Source organism: Metarhizium robertsii, assembly GCF_000187425.2.
Source record: "Metarhizium robertsii ARSEF 23 chromosome Unknown MAA_Scf_4, whole genome shotgun sequence".
Lineage (NCBI taxonomy): Eukaryota > Fungi > Ascomycota > Sordariomycetes > Hypocreales > Clavicipitaceae > Metarhizium > Metarhizium robertsii.
In genome coordinates, this window is record NW_011942182.1 from 2,913,868 (window position 1) to 2,937,813 (window position 23,946).

At 50.6% G+C, this 23,946-nt stretch overlaps 7 protein-coding genes across 7 annotated transcripts; 4 read left to right on the forward strand and 3 right to left on the reverse strand.

The window, feature by feature from the left end:
* Nucleotides 1-1,238: 1,238 nt before the first annotated feature.
* MAA_03010 (uncharacterized protein) lies at nucleotides 1,239-2,124 on the reverse strand (the record flags this gene model as incomplete). Its single annotated transcript, XM_007821008.1, has 2 exons — nucleotides 1,239-1,650; nucleotides 1,748-2,124. 2 exons carry the CDS (start codon nucleotides 2,122-2,124, stop codon nucleotides 1,239-1,241), a joined length of 789 nt encoding a protein of 262 aa, XP_007819199.1.
* Nucleotides 2,125-4,736: 2,612 nt separating this feature from the next.
* On the forward strand, nucleotides 4,737-5,624 carry MAA_11117 (carnitinyl-CoA dehydratase; the record flags this gene model as incomplete). The annotated part of the gene is made up of 1 exon (XM_011413083.1): nucleotides 4,737-5,624. The coding sequence occupies one exon, from the start codon at nucleotides 4,737-4,739 to the stop codon at nucleotides 5,622-5,624; it is 888 nt and encodes a 295-aa protein (XP_011411385.1).
* Nucleotides 5,625-5,770: 146 nt separating this feature from the next.
* MAA_03011 (Heterokaryon incompatibility) lies at nucleotides 5,771-7,690 on the reverse strand (the record flags this gene model as incomplete). The annotated part of the gene is made up of 1 exon (XM_007821009.1): nucleotides 5,771-7,690. The coding sequence occupies one exon, from the start codon at nucleotides 7,688-7,690 to the stop codon at nucleotides 5,771-5,773; it is 1,920 nt and encodes a 639-aa protein (XP_007819200.1).
* Nucleotides 7,691-10,610: 2,920 nt separating this feature from the next.
* Nucleotides 10,611-13,941, forward strand: MAA_03012 (NRPS-like enzyme; the record flags this gene model as incomplete). The annotated part of the gene is made up of 3 exons (XM_007821010.1): nucleotides 10,611-11,592; nucleotides 11,657-11,732; nucleotides 11,790-13,941. The coding sequence occupies 3 exons, from the start codon at nucleotides 10,611-10,613 to the stop codon at nucleotides 13,939-13,941; spliced, it is 3,210 nt and encodes a 1,069-aa protein (XP_007819201.1).
* Nucleotides 13,942-15,250: 1,309 nt separating this feature from the next.
* MAA_11118 (uncharacterized protein) lies at nucleotides 15,251-16,201 on the forward strand (the record flags this gene model as incomplete). The annotated part of the gene is made up of 1 exon (XM_011413084.1): nucleotides 15,251-16,201. The coding sequence occupies one exon, from the start codon at nucleotides 15,251-15,253 to the stop codon at nucleotides 16,199-16,201; it is 951 nt and encodes a 316-aa protein (XP_011411386.1).
* Nucleotides 16,202-16,700: 499 nt separating this feature from the next.
* MAA_03013 (lipase precursor) lies at nucleotides 16,701-17,877 on the reverse strand (the record flags this gene model as incomplete). The annotated part of the gene is made up of 3 exons (XM_007821011.1): nucleotides 16,701-17,385; nucleotides 17,437-17,737; nucleotides 17,802-17,877. 3 exons carry the CDS (start codon nucleotides 17,875-17,877, stop codon nucleotides 16,701-16,703), a joined length of 1,062 nt encoding a protein of 353 aa, XP_007819202.1.
* A 4,606-nt stretch (nucleotides 17,878-22,483) lies between these two features.
* MAA_03014 (Carbonic anhydrase, alpha-class, catalytic domain protein) lies at nucleotides 22,484-23,581 on the forward strand (the record flags this gene model as incomplete). Its single annotated transcript, XM_007821012.1, has 3 exons — nucleotides 22,484-22,627; nucleotides 22,737-23,344; nucleotides 23,407-23,581. 3 exons carry the CDS (start codon nucleotides 22,484-22,486, stop codon nucleotides 23,579-23,581), a joined length of 927 nt encoding a protein of 308 aa, XP_007819203.1.
* Between the last annotated feature and the right edge of the window lie 365 nt (nucleotides 23,582-23,946).

The window sequence follows — 23,946 nt, forward strand, 5'->3', positions numbered from 1 at the left end:
CCGTCAACTTCAAATGCTGGGATTCAGAGCCAACACGTGCTGAAACCAGCCATCAAAAGGGCCTTGGCCTGACATGGAACACCCAACAGCGCAGCTCGGGTTTCTGGATATGCAGCTCGACGAGCCACCTAGTCGCTGGCGGGTAGTCTTAATCAGTCCGTATTTTACATCTACCTTGTACTGCCATAATTTAAAAAGCGCATATTGGCGCTTTCATTTTATGCCAGGCAAAATCCAACACATTGCAATATTTGATGTTTGGTGTTTTGAAGAGGTCACAGTGCCTTTTCTATCGCTGGAGGTTGCTGCGAACCCTGGAAAGCAGCACTAGGAGCCCCCAGCCGGTCTGTCGAGGAAACTGAGTACTACTACCTGCTTGGCTGGACACACAGCCGGCACGCCGAAACCGTCGAAGCGCCTGACTAAGCCTGTCCCGCCGGTCCCAACCCCAAACAACGTTCCCACATCGAATCGACAAGGCCTGATTCACACATGAATCACGGATGAATCCATCTCACTTGCTTGCCCAAAACTAGTAACTGTCGGGTCCAAGCCAGGCAGGCTCAGTCTGCGGTTTCCCTTCAAGAAGCAGCATTTGAAGAAAATGCACTGTGCGTCCTGGCCAACACCTCCTTCACTTCACCAACCCACGCACCATCAGAGCGTCAACGGTAGATGATCATGGCGCTGGGGAAATGTCGCTGCCACCCGCTCACTGCACTTGTAGATGCCCCCAACATATTCTGACAAGTGTACAAACTCGGCATCAGCGAAGCGTTTTGTAGATGATGCTTACGGATGCCATGATACATCTGTATATATTTGATTCTCAGGGCTGGAGCGTCAATCAATGAATACGTCCGAAAGAAGACTGTTGCCATTCAATCGCCAAAATTTACAGTCGGAGCTCCTCGTAGTGTTGTACCTGAAGATACCACAGTATATTAACCACTTCGCTGTTGACACAGACCCAATTCTAACAGTAATGTACATGCAGCACGCCGACCGTAATGTATCCTTTTAATTCTTGAGCCGTGCTTCCAATGACTTGCCCCCGAAACCTTTGAAACGCCAACGGTCCAGTACCGTGATAACCCGAAATATGTGACACGTCAACCATGTGGCCCGACGAAGACGCCTAGCCAACTCCAACCGTCGCGAAATGGGAAAAATGGAAATGAGAAAAATAAGCAGCAAGACAAAAATAGGTGAGACAAGAAGAAAAAAAAGTCCACCGATTAAGATGCGGCAGAAATAGCAATAGGAGCCGGTGACGAAGCATTGATGCTAGGAGCGCTGTTCATCTCGACATCCCCTCCAGCATTGCTGTTGTTGGCACTGTTTTCTTCTTGGCCATTGGCTTTATTCTCCTTGCCGCTGCTGTTGTCAGCAGAGGCCGAAGCCGCCCCAGACTCGTCATTGTCGTCTTCACCAGACTTCTTTGTGTTTGGAGCAGTCCAGCGAGGAATCTCCCAAACTACACCGGTAAAACTCTTCAGCTTGAAGCCACCTCGAGCCCATTTGCGGCAAGGCTTGCCAGATCGATCGAGAGCGCGAAGGCCAGCATTGATGGCTCCCTGGTTGGCCTTGGGGCCAAGTTTGGCTGCTTGCATTCTAGCGACAGCGGCGTGATCGATTGTGCCATCCTCCCTGTAGACATGAATACGTTAGAAATTGAGTACGAAGGACCGTGTAAAAAAGCATCTGCCGGTTGCAAGGGATATGCTGGCGGCAAGACAAGACTTACAATCTGGGCTTCTTCTTGGGGCCCGGTTTTCCGCGCGGCTTTGGCACTCCATCTATCGTAGCTGCAGACCTCTTTGCGCCTTTCTTTCGGCCATCTGTTGGAGGCGCCATTGATGCAGGTGCAGGAGTTCCCTCGGCTGCCGGTGTCGCAGCGTTGGAATCGGAAGCATTGTCACCGTTCGACACGCCGGACACGGCCAGGTGGGCAGACGGAGCAGGCGAGTCCTTGGGCTCAGAAGACTCTTTTGGGGTGGGCGATTCAGCATCGGGAGATTCGGCGTGCATCACTTCGCGCAATCTAGACGCGGCAATTTTGAGAGTAACAACAAGCCTTGTCTTGCTGCCAGATTTACGCCGACCGTCAGCCTTGGGAGGCATTTTCGCTGATGTGGCTTTGGAACTGTCGGAACGCCGTGTCAGGTGCCTGAATAGTTCATGATGTATTAGCGGATATTCGGCTGTCGATATTTAAAATTTCATCAGGTACATGTAGGCAACATACCTTGACCTCGGCCACTGCTGTTTGACCGATTGCTGATGAACAGAGAAGATGTGTGATTTTCTTTTTTCAAGGAAAAAAAAAGACAGGCGAGGCAAGCGAGGATGAAGATGTGTTCGTGGGCAGTGCTGTGGGCACGAGTCGATGACAAAGACTACTGTACTGTCAAGGTTTGTTCAATGGCTGTGATGCCGTACAGCGTCAATGGTGAAAGTGTGATTGAGTCGAGGCAGACCAGGGGCTGTCGTCGGGCGGCGTGGAGCTGTAGCGATGCTAGACTGCACTGTGGTCGCTTTTCTCAAGTCGCGGCGGCGGCGGCGATGGTGCTGGTGATGATGGCGATGGAAAAAGGATGATGAATGGGGGAGAGTTGGGGACGGAGGCAGGGCGGAGGCACTTTCATTTTTTCTGGGGTTGCGTTGTCTCGTAGACCATGGTCTCATCCTCAATTTTCGGTGCCAGAGGCGGCGCACAAGAAATCGGGTAAAGGTTCTCTCTCTCTCTCGACGCTGGCGCAGGCTGGACCGTGACGCTCACCCAAGACCAACAGGCGAAGGGGGTGTGGGTTTTGGAGGTTCCTCTCCCGCCGCCGACCCTGCCTCTCTTTGCTGCCAATTGAGTGATGTTGCCTAAACCGGCTTAGCGCCAAGGGCCCCAACCAAAAGGGGCGCGCATTACGCCGTGCAAAAAGATTCGGAACAAGAGACGACATGTACTGTGCACCTAGGGTCGAGTACACGCTAGCACGTCAACATGTATACTGGCAACGCACCCGTTACGTAGATACACCCGCCTGTAGCCAGATACCAGCATCCGTGGCACCTTAAGTGTTACATCCACAGGTGGGCAAGAGCAATCCTGGGCGCGAATAGCATCGCGACAGCCGCACTTGAGCAAAGTACCGAGTGATGAAAGGAACAGAACAAAGGAAATTTGCCGACCCTGTAACATGGGGGGACGCACGACAGGGAGGCCGTCATGATTTATCTTTTGTGCCCAGGAACAGCGCCGTGCAGTAATGCAGGCTATATTTGCTTCCACTGGGTGGCTATTCGGTATTTCCGGACGTTTTGGTCGCCAGGTGAAGACAAGGCTACTCGAAACTTGGCCGTGGACCCCACTGCTATTTCTGACTACTGGGCAACTACTCAAGTGCTCGAGTCCTCGCTGGTGGTGATTTCAAGCACCAGCCGACAAGCTCTCGCCGCTTCCAGCTCCTTCCAGCCACCAGACGCTTCAGGCCTGGGTTGATGGCCACAACCACTCGGCGCATGGAGGCATCACCGTCTCGTTGACGAGGACGAAGTCGGCATGCAACGCATGGTGCTATTGCGAGAGCGACACACGAGCGCTCGCCCACCTGACTCGTTTCATTCCTCAGGAACGTGTCGCAACCGCAATGACCCGGGGCATTTGATGCACACTCACTAAACACGCCGCCTGGTGATCTTCAGACGGACCATGGGTTGTGGAAGGGGGTGGCACAACGTTGAGCCTTATGGCTTTCTTCCAGTGCCGATCATGTTGTGAACAGCATATTTGGGTGAAGCTGCGCTACGCCAACCACGTCGCATCTGCTCTCATCGTCAAGCAATCTGACATGATTCTCCAACTGGATGCGCCTATTGTCCGGCCAGTGGCGGCAAGTCACTCCAGATGTCCCATTACAACTCCATGACGGCGACCGAATAGGCGTCACACAGCGGTTGAGCGAACAATATATTACCAGACGGGACAGAGTCTTTGTAAGATGGTTGGCACATCATTTTCTCCACCAGGTCGAGACACCTCAAAGACTGTGCCCCTGGCATAGTAGATGCGCCATCGACCAACACTGCTGCGCTCCAGGTTCGTGAATCGAAACCTGATGGCTTTCGTTCGGCATCTCAGACATTCAGCTACAAGCATCAAACTGCCCAAAGTCTAGCCAAGCCAGCCAGTCAGCCAGCCAAACGCCAGAGGCACTCCACAGACCTCTAGCGGATAAGCCAGAAAAGTATGGTCAATCCAATTTTAGACTTCATTCGAGACGCATCGGCGCCTTTCCAGGAAATTCCTTCCTGCCAGAACTGGCTCAGTTAGCCATGCGGAATATGCAAATAATCACCCCGCAACCTCCGTGTTCAGTCATAATGGAAAGATGGATGCGCGAACTCGGATACCCGTGCAGACTTCCGAACGAGGAACAAAAAAACCCACGACGAATACTGGCTACGGGAAGATGAGCTGGCCGAAGTGTGGGGTAGCTCGGCTTCACGGGTAAAGCAACCTCATGGACACCCTTGTAAGCATCACTCCAACAACTGTCTCTCTGCTTGATGCTATGGCATGTTTCCAACCTCGGTACAACAACTGTACATGGAATACCAGGCATCGTTGTCGCGAGTTGCAACCTCTCATGTTACACTCAGAAACACAAGATTCTGCATATCTGTCACCGACGCTTCTAGTTGCTCAGTACAAGCCAAGTTGCCGACAGTCCATAAACACAATGGAGAATACCAACTTCAAATCCATCATTTACAAAACGTCATCTGATGGGAAAGTGGCGTACATTATTCTCAATCGGCCAAAGCATTTCAACGCAATCGACCAGAATATCCCGGCCGAGCTACGAGCCGCTGTTCGCCTAGCCAACTTCGATTCCAAGGTACATTGTATCATTATTAAAGGGAACGGACCTGGGTTCTGTGGGGGCTATGACTTGGGCATTTATGCTGAACATGCCCAACGCGGCCAAACCGAAGGCAGCCAGGATCTATGCAAAGGCTATGATCCCTTCAAGGACTATTTGACAATGGGCGAAGTCACCGAGTGTTACTCAGAACTCTTCCGAAGCCACAAACCCACCATAGCGCAAGTTCACGGGGCTGCTGTCGCAGGTGGAAGTGATATCGCCCTATGTTGCGACCTGGTCGTCATGGCGGACGATGCTCGAATTGGCTACCCGCCGAGTCGGGCATGGGGTTGTCCTACAACAGCCATGTGGGCGCATCGAATAGGACCGGAAAAGGCGAAGAGAATGCTGTTTACGGGTGATCTTATAGATGGCAAGGAAGCTGCATCGATGGGCTTAGTTCTGATGTCCGTTCCTGAGGCTGAGTTGGAAGAAACGGTGAGTTTGTTGGCGAACCGAATCAAGACTGTGCCTATCAACCAGCTCTGGATGCACAAACAGGTCATCAACAGTGGGATCGAGAGTTCCGTGCGGTCGAGCCAACGCTTGGCAACCATTTTTGATGGCATCACGCGAAATTCGCCCGAGGGCATTGCCTTCCAGAACGCGGCGATGCTGTCCGGCTTCAAGGATGCAGTGAAGAAGAGAGATGAACCCGGAAATAGCGTATCGTACAGGATAAAGTGGAAGAATAGGCTGTAATAGGCCCACAAACCTTTTCGATTAAGAAGTAGTCTTGGGTTCCCTCTCCGCAAGCTTCCTCTTCTGCTCTGGGCGCAATTCCCGCTTGTCAGACCTGGATAGGTATGGGTGAATGCCGGGACATACATGAGCAGAAGCATAAATGACTATTTGAGAAGGATTTCCTCTACTCGAACTCCACGTTTATAGAATGCTTCGAGATGCGAAGAGTCAACCTGATTACGGCCGACAGAGCCCTTGTTTCTATGCCAGAGTGGATGATCGTCCTCGACTTTGTATGGGAAGTCGATATGTTGGAGATGTGGATCGCCTTTGTTTCCTAAGCCATCTTCTCTCTCGAAGCTTAAATACGGATTGTCAAATGAATCAACGAAGCTTGATCTAAAAGCAGGCTGCCCCAAGATGGCTTGCCCACATGAAAAGTCGTGGATATACGTCGGCCCAACAATACGGTAATAGGCAAAGTCTCGGCGCTTTCGAAGTATAATGGGATCTTTGCAGCCAAGGACGGCGTATATTTGATCGCCGGGTAGGCACATGCTTGAACAAATGCCGAAGAGGCTGTTCTTTGCTCGGTAGACGGACCATCCAGGCAGCGCGTTCAACATGGCCCAGATTACAAGCATGTCCAAAAAGGCGTCTTTACCGTTTGTTCCGCCCAAGTCTTCGACGACCCAGTTCTTGAGTACAGATACCACTCCCATTAACTGGGGGTCATGCTGATGACTGGTATTTTCAAACCAATGACCACCTAGTAATGCCTGCGTGAGTTTAACAGTCGCGTCATCTTTCCATTTCCTAGTGTCCGTACCAAGTTGTTGCTTCAACATGGTTTTTACTCGCTCCTTCAACTCGTCCTCAGCACATCCTCTTGGTATATGGCCAATGAGATTCGACACAAGTCCGCATTTTACCGCCCTGACACCCATCATGTCCCCTTGCATCATGTCCAAGCGAGCCTCAGAGTATCCAGTAGCAAAGTTGCGCCAAAAGTGGTGCGCAGGGTTCTGCCCGGGAATGTTGGGCACCCAGCTCGGGCTCGCTGCCGTGTCGCAAAATGCTAGCACATCCAGCCTCGCGTCTTCTCTATATATGCTAAACATGAATTCCCTGCAGACGTCCTTGACGTTTCGGGAGTAGTCGGGACAAATCTTGTAGCTAGGGTCAATGAGGCCCAGGAGCGAGTACACCCGATCTCTATCGTCTCTGCACTGGCAAGAGCGGGTGAAATTGAGCAACGCAACCGGATGCCTGAACAGTGTGGTGCGGAAGAGGGCGACGATGTTGCTGACGTCGCTGACGAACCGAGTCAAGAAGGGCGAGTTTGTGTTGCCCAGAGCAATCTTGACTTCGATACATGCCACGGCTTGCCCGAATCTCGACCAGGTGGTGGTCGCGAAACCGGCGACAACGATGGCGGACGGTTTCGCCAGAACGATTTCCTGCCGGACCCAGAGCCTTGTGAACCAAGGTCGGGCAAAGAGCTTCTTGATCGCCAGCCACTCTCTTTGCTTGTACGAGAGGGCCGAGTTCGGATCTCCTAGTTTCCTGTTCTTCCTGTTCGTCCCCGTGAGAGGGGACAGTTCGTATCTGGCAGGGTCGAAACGTACATTGGATCCGATGTGGTCGAGTATCTTCAAAGCTGCAGAGCTGTCATCTTCCTCTGGTCCAAGCCAAACGATGACCCGGTCCGCTTCTCGATATACTTCGCCCATGAGAAGAACTTGGGCCGCTCGCTCGACAAGATCGTCTTGGTTTATGCAGATGGAATCACACCAGAGGTTTCGAGGCTGGTCTTGTCGTCTGAGATGTCGCAGGGCAGTTGCTAGGCCAGGTCTGATTAGTTTTCTCCTCTGATGGCGACCTTGAGAGATGGCAATCGTCGCCATGTCTATCTGGTCACCCCAGAAATAGGATATCGCCTCATATTTTGGCACGTCCGAATTTGCCGGGAGGAATTGTTCATGTGTCAACACGCCGGTCAGGGGATCGTCAAACTCGCCAGCTAGGAGGGTCAGTACTCGTAGCTGAGACTCTTCCAGGGGGAGGTATTGATAATCCAGCATGATGTATGTTTGACAAGGGAAGGCTGCGAAATTCTTGCTCCGTGTAAAAGCTTGAATCGAGAAGGAATTATGATCTTGGAGCCACTGACGAATTTCTAAGATGGCATAGAAAGGATGAATCACTCTCTTTTGCCATGAAGGAGTTTGTTTCGTTGTATTTATGCAAGTTATGACGTAGCTCTTCTTTCGCACGGGTAGGCTCAAGCAAAGGCGTTGGGCCAACAGCGGCCACGTCCTTGAGACATCATCGTTACTCGCCACTCAACTACATATGTACGCAGAGAAGAAGGAAAGAATCTGCAGATCCAGCCAGCGGCCGCATAACAAGCCGGCTTGGATGTGCCACCCCGCTCTGTACAACACAGTTCGAATTCGAAAGGTCATTGGAAATATATGCATAAGGACACTTTTCGTCCCCGCACGACCCCCCCACGGTTCTAAGAAGGATAATTTTCATCGCCCTGGAGGGAATGGGAAGACGTAGGCTCGCATGACGTCCTTGGGGTAGGATCACCTCGTAGCGAGGCCCTTCAATTGCAGGGGCCGAGCCGCCTTGACTTTTATTGCAACAGAGCGACAATACCGAGATAGCATTGATGCTTAACAAATTTCTCGAATTCTCAGGATATGTCATGACACAAACGGAGGACTTGCCGTGCGAAACGCTCAGGTTGGGCAGTTCACTAGCACCAAGTAAATTGGTATTTAGGGTTAGGGTTGTGGAGGCACATACTAGGATGGGGTTTTAAGTAACTTGTATAGACGATCAGCTTAACAAATTGTATTTAAGGGACCAAATATTACCGCAGTTCCAATTAATATAACTCTTGACACCTTGTAGTATATTCGAGACTCATATTCCATGGAATACTTGTGCCACGCTCTTTGTTTTACACTCGAGTTCCCTCGCATTACCGAGGATAGTGCTCAATAATAAGTAGGTCTAATAGCCGTAATAGGAAACTCACCCTAAATCTAGCAAATCTAGTATATAAAGTTCATCATCACCACACGACCCAGTGCAACTTAAACCCGCGTAGTGTAAATCCGGACTCGAGGACATCCAAAAGGGTTTTACTGCGTCAAGGAGCGCCGAAGAGCATTCCATACTCTTAACCAAGGGTTTGGCGCTCTCCAAATATCCGTTTGTGCGTGCTCCGTTCGGAGGCCCCGAGTCGCATCTGCTGCTGGTCGGTTATATGCTAGGGAAGCATTGGGCTCCATTTTGTCTCAGAATATTCCCCGCAGGAGGCGTGAAAGCTTTATCCAATCTATTATGCAAGAAGGTGGCACGGCCCGACTTCTTACAGAGTTCGACTTCGACGCGGACTTCGAGAAGGATACTTATAATGTCGCCGAATCTAGTCTTTCAAGAAATTGTAAGTGAAATGTGCGTGGGCTGGTACAATCCATTCATGTTAGCATTGTCGTCTGTAATTATGCTTCTGACAACTTGGTGGCCTCCTAGAAATACCCAACAGCATCGTTTCTTACTTGTCCGGCCGGCGGATAGATAGACTCCCTTCCAACGTTTCAGATTGGTTTAAATTTGACAGTTCAAAGGGGTATAAATAATCGTCCCGCAACCTCTGCCGCATGGTGTACACTTTACTTTGTGTTACCAATAATGAATGAGTCGGCTGTGCAGGGGACGTTGGCCCGTATGTTGTGTAACCAGGCATTGGGAAGAAATGCAACATTCCCTGTCTCAGGCATGTCTGCAGCGGGCTCTAGATGGTCAAAAATGCGAATTGACGTGTCAAAATGGAATTTCTTTTTCTCCTCCTCCCAATAGTTCCAAGTGTGTACAACAGATGGCGGGAAGCTTAGTGTCTCTACCTCAGTTGGGTTGGCCGGCATCTTGAGTACTCTCTCTTCATTCATTTACACTAGGATAGCTCAATAAGAGCTCGTATCTGGTCCTTGTACATCATTGCAATGGATACGCCTAGTTGTACATGTTGAGTGTTTTCAAGGAAGGTGGAAATATGTCGATTCTTATTGCAACTACTGAGTACTGCACAGATACGATAACATGTCTCAAATAGGGTCAAGGGTGAGTGGAAAATACGTTTCTAGATGAATCCAAGCTGTGATTTGGCTTCGGGATTCCTAGATGGGGGGGATAACCACCTTCACCGACGGAGGTTCGTCCACTTTTGGTAGGTGGTACAGCGAGACATATTGAAAGTATTAAATTTCCGATGACAAATTTTCAGCTTTACATGGACAAGGATGTCTTGGCAGTACCCCTCAGATGCGGCCGTGGTCACGTAGCAGGGAATCTGACCAGTCTCAGCAATAGAGTGTATATGTATGTCTAAGTCTACCGGCACGGCTTTCGGTCTGCTACGGAGGACAATCTCTTGAAATGCTCAGTAACTTGTCGGATCTCTTTGAGCCACGGGGCCAGTTTAAATGTACCCGTTGAGTGGCTAGCACGTCCACTTAGTTGCCAACGGGTAACTACTACACCGTGAGTTTTCGGCAACTATTTCTACCTTGTGATTTGATTGGCTTACTATCTTTGCTGTGGTAGCTGCGCAAGTCATCATCCATGTCGAAAGATCTCATAGGGTCAAGACAGTTTTGCGTGTGCATGTGGCTGCTGCGTCATGTTTCTCTCTGTTTGCGTCACACGGATGAGTGACATAATCTTCCGAATCCCGCGGATAACTCCCATCGCAGCCGATAGTGCATTGTCACGGTGCACAAGGTGGTCAGCGAGACAAGTCGGGGAATACAAGCTGAAAGCCCGAGGCGGCTATAACCTAGATGTCTCAGCCATCTATGTCAAGTGCTTCTCGCTTTGGAAAAGGTATTTGAACGCGAATTCCCGACGGTTTACTTGTCCGAGGACTCGACAGCGGTCTTTTACTCTGCAGCTTCTAAACGATTTACCAAGCCCTTGCCATATATCATGAAAAAGCACACGCAAGACCAGACGCATCAACCAACCTCGACAACCTTCTCTGACTCGAAGGGATCCGAGTATGGGAAGCGTCTGGTTATCCATGTTCTTGATCAGTATGCTCAAAATGAACCGGACAGACCTTACGCGTATCTCCCCCTTTCCAGCGATCCGAAAGACGGATGGGAAGTGGTCACGTTCAAACAGCTTGCCAACGCCGTCAACTTTGTAGGCCACGAACTGGTTCGGGGACTGGCCGACCACGGAAATCAAAGTGAGGACTTCCCCACGGTTGCGTACATCGGCCCTGGAGATATTCGCTACGTCGTATTCATGTTGGCCTGTATCAGAGCCCGACACAAGGCTTTCTTCCCGTCGCCTCGGAATAGCCTCGAGGGCCAAATATCTCTCCTCAAAGCAACCAATTGCAGCACTATATACTTTGCCGAGGGCTATTCGGAGACAATTCTACCGTGGTTGGAAAGGCACCCAATGCGTATTGTTCAAGCTGCGGCCCCCCAAGTCTGGCTTGAGTCGGAAACCGTTCCATTGCCCTACCATCGGTCGTACGAGGACGGTAGATGGGATCCCCAGGTGGTACTGCATACCAGCGGCAGCACCGGGATCCCAAAGCCTGTTGTCGTGCGGCAAGGGAGTTTCGCTGTTTTTGATGGCCTCCGAAACGGTCCTGAATTCCACGGCACTCTTAGTTCTTTGGTTCACTTATGCATGGCCGAGAAGATTTTTGCTCCGGTGCCTCAGTTCCACGCCGCTGGTGTTGCTCTGGCGATAAACGCGGGCATCTTTTACGGCAGTGCTTTGGTGTACGGCGTTCCAGATAGACCATTGAGTGCCGACCTGGCGACTCGAAGCTTGGTACACTCTGGTGCGGATGCGGCATTTCTCCCGCCGTCTATTCTGGAAGAAATGAGCCGGACGGAGGCGGGTATTTCTGCCTTGGCCAGCCTTGACATTGTGGCATTCGGTGGAGGTGAGTCCCCAAAACAATCTTCCGTGATGGAGGCATCTTTTCTCACGTACAACCTTGATCTTAGGGAATCTTGCCCCAGCGGTTGGGGACATGCTCGTTGAGAGTGGTGTTGTTTTGAGCAACTTGATCGCCGCTACCGAGTAAGTTGTCTCGTTAAACTTGCCTGCCTGTCCCTCTGGGGACTAATACCGGAGCAGATGCCTCCCATATACGATCCATTTCCAATCCAACCTCAAGCTGTGGCAGTACTTTATTATACATGAAAAAGACATGGGCGCCGAGTTCAGGCCAGTCGAGTGGAATCCTGAAGCTTACGAAATGGTTCTCTGCAATGACGACGCAAAGAATCCCGGACGCAAGGCGTTTTTTTGCAACTTCCCCGAAAAGACCGAGTGGCGGACCGGCGACCTTTATGAGCCACATCCAACGCTGCCCAACCATTGGAAATATATTGGAAGAGCCGATAATATTATTGTATTTTCTAACGGCGAGAAGTTGAACCCAGTTACTATAGAGGACGCGGTTCAAGGCCACAAGGCTGTCAAGGGAGCCATCGTGGTCGGGCATCAAAGATTCCAGCCTGCGCTCATTGTAGAACCAATCGAGCCTCCCGCGGACAATGTGGCAGCAGAAGCTCTCCTCCAAGACGTGTGGTCCCTTGTCCAGGAAGTAAACAAAGCCACCGTGGCTCATGGGCGCATTTCTCGCGACATGATTGTACTTTCGGATCCGGCTATCCCATTCTCGCGAGCGCCGAAGGGGACTGTTCAGCGAAACCCAACCACAAAAGCCTATGTGAATTTTATTGACGAACTATATCAAAAAGTCGAAGAGGGCTCTTCTTCACAAGATGCGGTCCATTTGGACCTGACCAGCGAAAGCACCCTGGCCCAATCGATTATAGACGTCTTGACGCACCAATTCGGCAATCCCAACGTCGGTTTAGACAGCGATCTCTTCAGCGTAGGCGTGGACTCTCTTCAAGTTCTCCGATTATCAAAGCTGCTTCGCCTCAGCTTAGGAGCCGCGGGCATCGCTCTGGACCAGAATACAATCGCTCCACGAGTCATCTATGCGAACCCGACCCCGAAGGCCCTGGCCGCGAGGCTTTTCAAAATTTCGACCGGCAAGGATTCGCAAAATAACGAACCCGTCGACGAGGTAGAAGCCCTAGCGGACATGGTTTTGAAATACACGGCCGATCTTCCGGCACCAAATTTGAATCAGGCCCAGCCCGCCGACGACGCGCAAACAGTCTTGATAACAGGGACGACCGGATCACTGGGAGCCTACATTCTCGACCGGCTGATTTCAAGCCCGAGAGTCGGCAAGGTATTCGCTCTGAACAGAGGCAACGACGGCGGCCAATCGCGCCAACTGGCCTTCAACGCAGCCAGAGGCCTATCCGGGGACTTTTCCAAAGTCGAGTTCCTCGGCGTCGATTTATCCCGGCAGGGCTGGGCTCTCGCTCCCGCCAAGTACGAGGAGCTTCTCGTAAACGCAGATCGCATCATTCACAACGCGTGGCCCGTCAACTTTGTCATTAGCGTGTCGTCGTTCGAGCCGCATGTCCAGGGGGTGCGTCGCCTGGTTGATTTCTGCAACGAGGCCGCCAAGCGCGTGCCCATCGTGTTCGTCTCCAGCGTAAGTACCGCCGCTTGCTGGGCGGCAGAGGAGCCCGTGCCGGAGCGTCAGCTACGAGACTTGGCTCTGGCGCAAATGGGCTACGGCCGGTCCAAGCTGGCCGGCAGTCTGGTTCTAGATGCCGCGGCGGAGAGATCAGGGGTTCCGGCGGCGAGTATTCGAGTGGGACAGATTGGAGGCCCCCGGGGCGAATTGGGCATGTGGAATAAACAGGAGTACATACCTAGCTTGGTGGCCAGCTCGATTCATCTGGGTATGCTTCCTGATACCATCGGTCCGTCTGACGTTGACTGGATTCCGGTGGATGATATTGCGGGACTCGTGGTAGATGTTGGCGGCATATCCGGACAAAAGGCCGTGTCTGACATTTCGGGATATTTCCACGGGGTCAACCCGCATAAGACGACATGGAATGACGTAGCTCGGGTGGTGAAGGAGTTTTACCGTGAGCGAATTCGGGAGATTGTTCCGCTGGAGAATTGGGTCTCTGCGCTGGAACGGAGCGCGGAGAAGGATGGCGCGGAGGATAATCCTGGGATCAAGCTTCTTGATACCTACCGAGGCATGGTTGCTGCGAATAGGGCTGGAAATCGGCCGGTGGCTTTTGACATGAGGAGGACCGTACAGCATAGTGCTACGATGAGGAATTTGGGTCCTATAACTGAGGAGCTCGTGAGGAATTGGTGCAAACAGTGGAAGTTTTAGGGTTGCAATGGTCTCTTATGGGGTGTTTATTAACTTGACAGGTAAAGATTGCCAGAGACGGGATGTTTGGTCGTCAATCCGGACAGGTGGAATTATCACGAATGACACTATATGCCAACTTGCTTAACATGAGGGTTGAAAAGCGGATGTGTAATTTCAAAAGCCGAACTGAAGTTCCTTCATGAGACCGCTTTGAATAGATAGCATCATTCTCTAAGCTACTGGAGTTTTGCATGATGAAGTATCTGGTTGCCGCCGCGCATAGGTGTCCTTACAGACAGTATCAATGGCATACACGTCGAGGCTGTAAGGCTCCCAGTGACAACACATTGTTCAAGGTATGTGAAGCATGCTCGCATTCGTCCCACATGGGCATGGACACATACGCGGACAAGTCTAGTCTGAGACAACACGAGGTCATGCAGCTACTAGCTAGACTGCCAACCTGGCTTGAGCCGTGTTAACTGGGACCAGCGTCAAGATTCGTCGTGGCTATTCGCATTATGCATACAGCCTTTTGCATAAGCCTAACGTGTTGGTTCTCTGGTGTCCGCGTGTAGCAAGCTGCTCCGCCACAACGACTTGTGTCCGTTGTAAGTGGTGAACTTCCCGTTCTGGACACAAGTTCACGATCTGGCCCCACATATATCAAGTTGAAGGCCGAGGCAAGGATCCCGATTGGCTATCGGGCGGGTTGACGCGTGGCCAAGACGGGCTATGAAGTCATGGCCCTTGTTGGATGGTATCAGGTGGACGGACAATGGCCTTTGCGATTTTTTGGTAATTTATGTGTCAAGATGATTTAACGAATTGTGGACGATTGTACTGTGCCGAATGTGACTCTTGTGCCTATTTCCGGGCAATCAGCAAGTGCCATGTTAGGTGGTTTAATTATTGTCAAATAGTCAAATTCAAAGTCGCCGCGTAGCAAGAAAATAAGTGAAAACCAGCCGAAAATGTTTAAAGCCATAGCCTTAACTGGAGGTTTCATCAGCGGAGCCAAAGATCCCCCCTTAAAGCCCTAGTGAAAGTCATGAATCGAGTTCCCGTTGTTTGGAGTCCGACCAACGAGTTCCTTGTTGGCGTAGTACGGCGCAACGGGAACAAAGGCCAGTCAGCATTCGTCATGGCTGAGACGTGTCCGTGCAAGTAGACGTGACACAGGAATTTCGACCCGTGACGACAAGCTGCTCTCCATGTCTACAGGACACCAGACCATATATGTCGAGGAAGAGCCTCCCAGGCAAGGCTGCTGGTGCAGACTTGGGCCACTCGACCAGCAACGCTCTTTTGAAAGGCCATTACTAGAATGTTGGTTAGAAACAACCTCAAGAATCGGTTTATTCTATTTTTATTCCTTTGCGTCGCTGTTGTCTGTTTTTCCGTTTCCACGCTGCGCGGTTTTTGGGCTGGCGAGGTTATTCTCCAACGCAACCTTCTTCCTCTCACCGAGGCATCCATCGTCCAGCATGACAACGCCTTACACCCCGGCCCTTCCATCGAGAGAATACCCAGAATTATTCATCAAATATACAAGAACAGGACAATACCCGAAAAGTGGTCCGAGGCCTACCGTTCGTGTCGCGAGCAAAATCCTCCCGGAAACTGGACTCATGTCCTTTGGACGGATGAAAAAGGACGAGATTTTATAAGATCTCTTTACTCCTGGTTTCTACCCATATACGACAGCTATCCCTACAATGTCCAACGGTTCGATGCCCTTCGGTACCTGCTACTTCACCATTACGGCGGGATATATCTCGATCTGGATGTAGGCTGCAAAAAGGACCTCTCGCCCCTTTTGAAATATCCTGCCTTCTTTGGCAAGACAACTCCATACGGGGTTAGCAATGACGTCATGGGCTCTGAGAAGGGTCATGAGCTCTTTCGCCAACTCGTTCTCTCACTCGAGCGGAATAATTATTACCGCGGAACAAAGTATCCGACGGTCATGATGTCTACCGGCCCAATGTTCGTGACACGCGTTCTGGTAGACTTTCTGAGGGCCAGCAGCCACAACACGACGGCGGAAGTTTCTGAAGACGTGAGAGACTTGCATGTGGCTATTCTTCCGCCAGAGCTATATGGGATGTCTCCCGTCTCGTACTTTGAGCATCACCCTGGTTCGTCGTGGCATGGCTGGGACGTTTGGGTCTTGAGCAATATAAGCAATCGGCCAATTCTGTTTCTTTGCAGCGGTTCACTCACCTTGGTTGGAATATTATGTCTTGTTAGAAGAAGGCGGAGAATAGTGGTTTGATTTGAGCTGATTGATGACTACTTGTTACAGCGAATATACCTGAATACCAAATACAATGCAATTCTTTCGTTCTTTCTTCCTTTTCAAGTTTTTACAGTTTCTAGCGGAATAAATCATGTTAGTACATTATCTTTTGTAGGAATATAGACTCTGAATCCCGCGCTCCATTACGCAGAATATAAGGGTGCCCTGCTGGACAAGTGGCAGCTAGCTTGAATATCAAGTTGGACTATTTTATATTAGCTAGGGGCGCAGTACTAATGCGTTTAATGGAGCAGTCAAGAGTTTGATGTCAAGAGTTTGATCGAAAGGCTTCCCCTAACCACAGCAATACTTTGATTGGTCTTCATCCAATATAAAAATAAGTAAAGGCTAACGAATATCGTAGGATCCGTGCACATATGAGGCTAGCTCACTGCTACAAGTCTGGTACGCCCGTGCTGTCACTTGCAAGGAACAAAGGGGTAAACAAGAATCGTAGTTGCCTTGTAAACTAGCATTACTCCAAGTGTACTATCCGCTCACGAGACTTGCCCTTCTTCTTGTCCTTCTTTTTATCCTTCTTCTCCTTGGCAGCCTCCAAAGTATCGTTCAGCCCTGGTATAATGTCCAAGGGCGTGCTGCCCTGCAGTCCATCGCACGGCTTCAAGTCGGCCGCATACCTTGTATGGTCGGTAAAATTGCAACCAGAGAGTAAAATTCCCTTGGACAGCTTGGCACATGACGCACTCGTGCAGTCCTTTTCACCACTACACACCTGTCGGCTCGTCGTGTATAACCCCTGCGGCCCCTCAACGCCGTCTGCGAACCAGAATTCGGGAGAAATGTGCTTATACGTCTTTGGGGAGAGGGGATTCTTGGGGATCGCCGTGACGGGATCTCTGGCGTTTGTGATGCGCGCCGTGAAGCCACCCCCCTGCGAGGACACGAATTTGGCAAACTTGTCGTTGCCGACCAGCGGCGAGCCATAGAGATACATGTCGAGGGCCATGCCTTGCTTGCGGAGAGATGAGCCGGCTATAGTCGCTACACCGGCGCCGAGAGAATGGCCAGTTACGACAAGACGCCAGTTTTCTTGGCCCGGAACTGCTTTTTCTGTCTTGATCGTTTGCTCAAGCTGACCTTGAATCTCATTAAACGCGCGGCCGAAGCCTTTGTGGACTTTGCATCCTTCACAAAGATCACTGGCCTGGCATTAGCTTCAGTCGATATGATGGGGTAATGTTAGACATTACCTATCAATCTGGTCTATGGCCGCATCCGTTGCAATGTCACCGGCAGAATCAGTTCCCTTGAAAACCACGGCGATATGCTGCTGGCCCGGGTTTTTCGCGACAAACCCACCAATTTGAAATCGGTCGTTGGCAGCAAATTCTGCAACTGTAGTGGCGTTTTCAAAGTTTGGACATGGCGTTTTATCTGAATTGGTGCAGACGGGTGTATTGAGAGATGTGTCGTGTAGCTGCTTGCAGTACGACGAGAAGGAATACTGCGCGAACAGCGCGAACTGCTCGGGGGAGTCCAAGACTCCGGATACTGTCAACATTAGCGAATTGCCACGTGTGCAACTTTTGAAAATGGACGGCTTGTATCTGCACACCTTGACGAGTAGCAATGGTGCGGCCCGCGGCCCCCTGGGCTGCGGCAAGAGCCGAGACTATGAACTCTGGACGCATTTTACCGTCTCAGTGATGCTTGGCACCATAACAAAGAGGATAATGAGACTTATAATATAGTTTTTGGCAAGTCTGGAAGTCCCAGGAATTTATGGAACTTGACGTCTTGAGAAGTTGCTGATTTTCACGTGCTTCAATCCTGTTTCAGAATGCGGGAGTAGACGTTGCCGCTCTCGCATCCCACTAGATTCCCGAGTAGAGTGAGTGGGATGCGTATTCGACTCATGACAATACTCTGAGACTGCCCCATCCCCGAAAATAGAAGCTAATTGTGGCTCAGCCTCAATAGTCGCGGGATAAATTGTATCATGGCCGTAACCCGAATGAGGGATCAACTCTACTATAAGCTCTACGGGACACAGGTAGTCTAACGCCATCAGCCTTACAGAAATGAAATTCCATCTGAACCCTTGAGCATCATATTACATGTTAGAATTACTAACCCCCGACCAACGTTCTCCTACGCCACACTCTGTTACCTCTTTGAAGCATTTGAAGCCATTTGGAGCAACGCTCTAGTTGGCTACGGGTATCAATTGCTACGAATGTGCTAATCAACACGCTCATCGTGTCTAGTGTAAATAATAATAGATTGCAGTCATTGTGTCGGAGAGTCACTCTGGAGATTATTTGTTAAGAATTTATTCCGGCGGGAACTTGAGTCTCGGAGCAACTTCCCAATCGGGAAAATACAATACGCCCAAAGGGTGCTTATCGACTCCGACCACAAAACACACAATCATGGGCGAGTATGATCGTCTTGGCTTGTCTGATGCATCGGAGGCTCGGAGACCCTGTCAAGGCAACAGAGAAAGTAACCAGTCGCCATGTCGAGATCCAAGCCCACGTTGTAAGTGGCATTGCAAAGGAAAGAAATGCCGATACGGTATATACGCGGAAAGATTTACGTCACTCTTGGGCACATTTTCCGCCATGGGAATCCCCAAGATCATCAACCGCCTTGATTCAGCTTTATATGAGAGAAATATCGCGCATATCGTCAAGTGGTTCGAGGCTATAAGGCTGTACGTATAGCCTGGCTTAAGATGGAGCGTTTCCTATTCTCTCTGAATATCGCGTCAAAACCGAGAAAGGTTTGCAAGCACGCGAAAGCAATTTCCCGGAATTCGGAGCTCTCAAAGCAGACACACTGCAAATCGTCCCAAGCGTCCTTCAGACTATCGGCCGATCTTGCCTCGCGTCTGCGGAACAAATGCCGAGTTCTGTTTGATCGACACTGAGAAACATGAACGTCTCTAATTTCTTGCCGAGGCGGTCAAAGAGTCGCCAGATAGACATGATACTTGGCTGTCTACGGCTATCGTAATAGAGTCGGATTGGTTGATGGGGGCTGCATTGCAAGCTGAGGACAGGTTTCGCCATCTGCGGAAGAAGCGTTAACAAGGGCTTGAGACGCTCGGCCCTCACTTCGACTGCCGCGCGTCTCTCTCTCTCTACTTGGAAGGCGGTGCTCTGAGTAAATGGCTAGTTATATCGCATTTTAAACTCACAAACAGGTCTTCACATCTATGACAGCTACGACATCGTTGGCGCCTTTCGTCCTTTTACTATCGACAATATATCACAAAAAGAACATGCTCTAGTTGCGAAGCAGTTATACCGCCTTATATTCCGTTGAAACCGTTACACGGAAAGTGCTCAACAGATCGTGAGGCCCGACAAAGGGGCCTCACCAATATAGGACGTATTTATTACATAACCTGAACACGTGCCCGGGTAAGAGCCCTAGGCCCGGGCGTTCCTTTCATGTATATATATAGTGGTTACTAATCCCTCTCTTCCTCTTAGAAAACTAGGGACCTTTGACACTCTTTGATATTATCTTTGAATTTGAACCTTTACGTTCCGAGCCTTGTTAAGCCCTCGTCACAGAAACAGTGGTTCCAACACGTTGGTAAATTTCAAAGAAACCAAAAGTTCCATCCCTCTTCGGATTATAGCGTTGATGAACTCGACCATTGCATGCTGACCCTGAGCTTCTCAAATAGCATTTACAGAAAGGGCCTGTATTCGCGGCTGATATTCGAAAGTCACGAAACAGATTGCCTGCGTAAAGACTGAGATTCATGGGAGAACTGTTACTCTAATAGATACGCCTCTATTCGACGACACAAGCATGTCATATGGAGATGTTCCGTGTCTTATCTCCGAGTGGTTAAACGAGACCTTGCAGCATGGCATATATATCATTTACCGGTATTTGCTTCAGCCCGTGGACATCAACAGAGCTTTCGGAAGCGAAGCAAATCGGACACGGCTCTTTGAAAAAATATGCGGCATTTTCCTGGTCGCCTTCTTGGCTATGACAAGGCTTCCAACAGATAATAGCATAGAGACCACCTAGGCACTCTCCAGCACCCATACTTCTGACGCTTTCAAGTGTACTATATGCCGTAGAATCTGAGACAGATTTTTCGGCTTCTGACGATGGAGGGACTTGCCCGACGTTATGCGGGATGGCGCCATGGGCCAGTTGACATCTATCTTACGACATCCCCAGGTCGAGTAGCTGCATATTTCTGCCCGGTTCTTGGCGGGTGAATCAAGTTGTGGACGTTGACTGATCTCTCCAGATGTTCCATCTACCTGCAGTAAGCCACCAACTGCTATTACCAACGAATATGACTCGTGGCGGAGCTTCCTTCTGTCCTGGCCCAATGGGACGTTTGGAATTTCAGCTCGAACGATTGACCGACCAATAGGCAACAAAACGTTGCCTGCTCCGGTATGTCATCACCTCCATGCATGCAGCCGGAAGTTTACGGCGCAAAAGACCAGTCAACAGGGGCCACTGGCAAAAGGCGGAAAGACTATTCCAAAATCCCCGCTTAATCTTTCTCTCGTCTTTCTATCCGAGTGGTTACTAACCAAGAGCTTATGACCACAGGTCGGATGGCTGCCATGTTGTCCTCTACGATGGAATGTACTAGAGGGCAGGCAATTCCTGCATGAAGAGGAGGATAAGGAGGCATGAATGGCAAACCGCCCCTCGAGCAATCTTCGTGTACCTCCAACGACCTCGCCGCTGCGGTGGAAAACCGATGTTGCCATCTTATCGTATCTATCTAGCAAAACGGATATATCCCTCCGCCGCCTCCAATGCACCTTTGAATAACTGAATACGTCCTGACGTTGCTTGCGTGGGAGTGGAGAGGTCTGAATCGACGTCGAGCTTCTTCAGAGTAGATGGATGTTTATTATACTACCATGAGGTCAGTCAATATTTAGGACTGGGAATCCTGTTCAGCCACCATCAGAGCAGTGTCGAGACTTGCTAGCCACCAACAGTATCAGCCTCACCATTCTCCCGTAGATAGTGTCACACAGATGTTACGAGGACAATGGTCATGATACCCCAGGGCTCACCGCCACTGTATTATATCGGCATAAATCAGACCCTTGGGCCTTTGGTCCCGGTGGGCCAAACTGCAATATCCGGATAGCTAGCTACCTCTATCCTTGCAGGGCAACTTCAGACGTTGGCACGTTACCTTGCACAAACTTTGTTCCCCAGATTTTCCCCTTCAGCCTCGTCTCAGGCTTCTTCAAAGAGATTGCCAAGGCCAGCAACCCCGGCGCAAGCAACGTGAGGGCAGGGGTGCGATGCGACCAACTTTTAATCTAGCCGGTCCAAAACGAAGCCACACAACGCCACCCAAGTCCCTCTTGTTGGTGAATCATACGATTTTTCCAGCGACTACTCCTCCTCATTGGAAAAGACGGCGTCGCATTCTCTGCTCGCAGTTGTACATACCACCTTCTGCCCACGGCTATACGAACACCAGTGCCTGGCTGGTTTTCATTTTTTTTCCATACGGCTCTTCACCGCAAGGGACAACAGACGACGGGGCTTCGGCGAGGCGCAACCAGCTCACAAGACGCGGTCATGAATATCAACTCGGCCTTGGCATCCAACGACGACGGACTCAACTCGCAAGAAGTGCCAGCCACCACGACGCCACCAGCACGGGAAGCGCCAATTCCTTGAAACTCCATCAACTCGGCTGCTCTGCACCCAGTTTCGAGGCGCGCTGCTCCGCGATATCTCAGCCGCACTTGACGTCCACCACAGTCGGGTGTCGCCGCCTATCGATCCTTTTGGCATAAAATCATGCTTAGTTCAGCCACGCGCCTAAATGTGAATCCTCGCTGTTTGAAGCGCGTCTCAAGCCGTGAGGATATGGAAGAGGAAATGCGTCATCAGGAGCTTCTTGGCTAACAAGAAGCCAAAGTGTTTCGACTACTGCGAAGCTCCGGCGAATGGAAACTCCATGTATTCACCATCTACCATGACTACGAACAATGTCGAGTCTCAATTGACTTTTGCGTCGGGTGAAGTCGCGGATAAAATAGTTTCCTCGGTTTCTAAATTAAGAAGGTGTATTCAACGAGATGCTTGGAAGTCCCCTCTCAGCGCCATCGTCAAGGTTCAATATATCTGCAGCCCTCTCGGCTGTACTCCTCTTCCAGCGCTCACTCATGACTTATTCTATTTCATAGGGGCCGGTCCTCTTTTTATTGTATTTCCTTCTGTCGCTTTATGAGCCTTTGTTCAAGTCCTTTTTTTTATACATAAGATTTAATCATGCTATCTTCCAATGTCTACTGGCCATTCTTGGCCGTCTACTTCACGCAAGCATCCGCCTCATGCGCCTACGGGACGATTCTACAGCCCAGGGAGGAGGGAGGTGCTGTCAAAGTAAACACGTTTGGCTACATTGGTATGAAGGTATACACTCCCCTCTTCTACACGTTCTATTTCGCCACCCTAGCGTCATGACCTGTGTTTGCCAAACCATCAAGTGCAAGAGGTTGATGGATTACATGTGTGCATTCAGGGTCCAACCAACTGGATGGCTCTCGACCCGGGAGCAAATTCTCTCTGCGCAAACGGGACGAGTCAATCCCCCGTCGACATGGTGCCCGGCTCCTTCAGCATGATCCCGGGCGCCGAGTTGGGCCTCGACATTCCCGATATGCCCGAGGGGACTGAATTTGAAAATCTCGGAACCACGGTCGAAGTAGTTGCCAAGGGCGGCAACATGTCCTTCGACGGGGTTCAGTACAAGCTCCAGCAGTTTCATTTTCACCTGCCAAGTGAGCACCTAGACAACGGGACCAGCATGGCCATGGAAATCCACATGGTCTGGCAGGGGGAAGCCGAGCAGGTTGCGGTTGTCGGTGTCTTTGTGGATCTCGACGAGGGCCCGGGTCGGGCAGCGAAAAGCACGGCCAAGACTAGGATTGGTGGTGGCCGGCTTCCCGCGATGAAGAATGGCTTCTTCCATGTCAATGCCCCTGCGGCTGCGGCCAAGAAGCCTTCTGCGCTTCTTGAAACGGTGCTCAGCTCTGTAGACGGCATTGCTGAGCCGGGGACGGTGGTTAAGACACAGCCTCTGGTCATGTCAGATTTGGTCAGCACGCTCTCGTCGGGGTCATTTCAAACGTGAGTTTTCTGCAGGTGACGGGTTTCGCAATCAGACATGTGTCTAACACGCTTGAATACAGCTACGAAGGTTCCCTGACAACGCCTCCTTGCTCGGAGGGTGTCCGATGGCTTGTGTCTGATCAGAAGCTATCCATCCAGCCGGGTACTTTTATGAAGGCAAGGTCGGTTATTGGATTCAACTCTAGATTTCCCCAGAATATCCCAGGCCAAAGGAATATCCTGGCCGTCTCCTAGATGAAGAGCGGGATCAGATACGGGATGACCCCCAGGAACATGTGGAGGCGTTGAAGTTATGCAACCATTGTCATGTGGCGTAAACAGGGCGATTACGAGGAACCTAGAGCGTCAGAGGGGATTGTGCCTGAATTGTCTCTACCGAGGCCAAGTTGTCGCATTCCGCTTATAAGTCAAGAAACAGTAGATGGAGTTCCCAGCCTTCACCAACACCGCGGGCAGGAAAACCGTGAGCCCAAGTTAAAACAGTCAAACTCCAAGTGTCGCAGTATATAATTCCTAATGCCATCCTATTCCCGTTTTGTCTTGGCGTCCAAATTATTTGTCTCATGTCGGAGAACTCGGTGGATCACGCTGACGTGCCC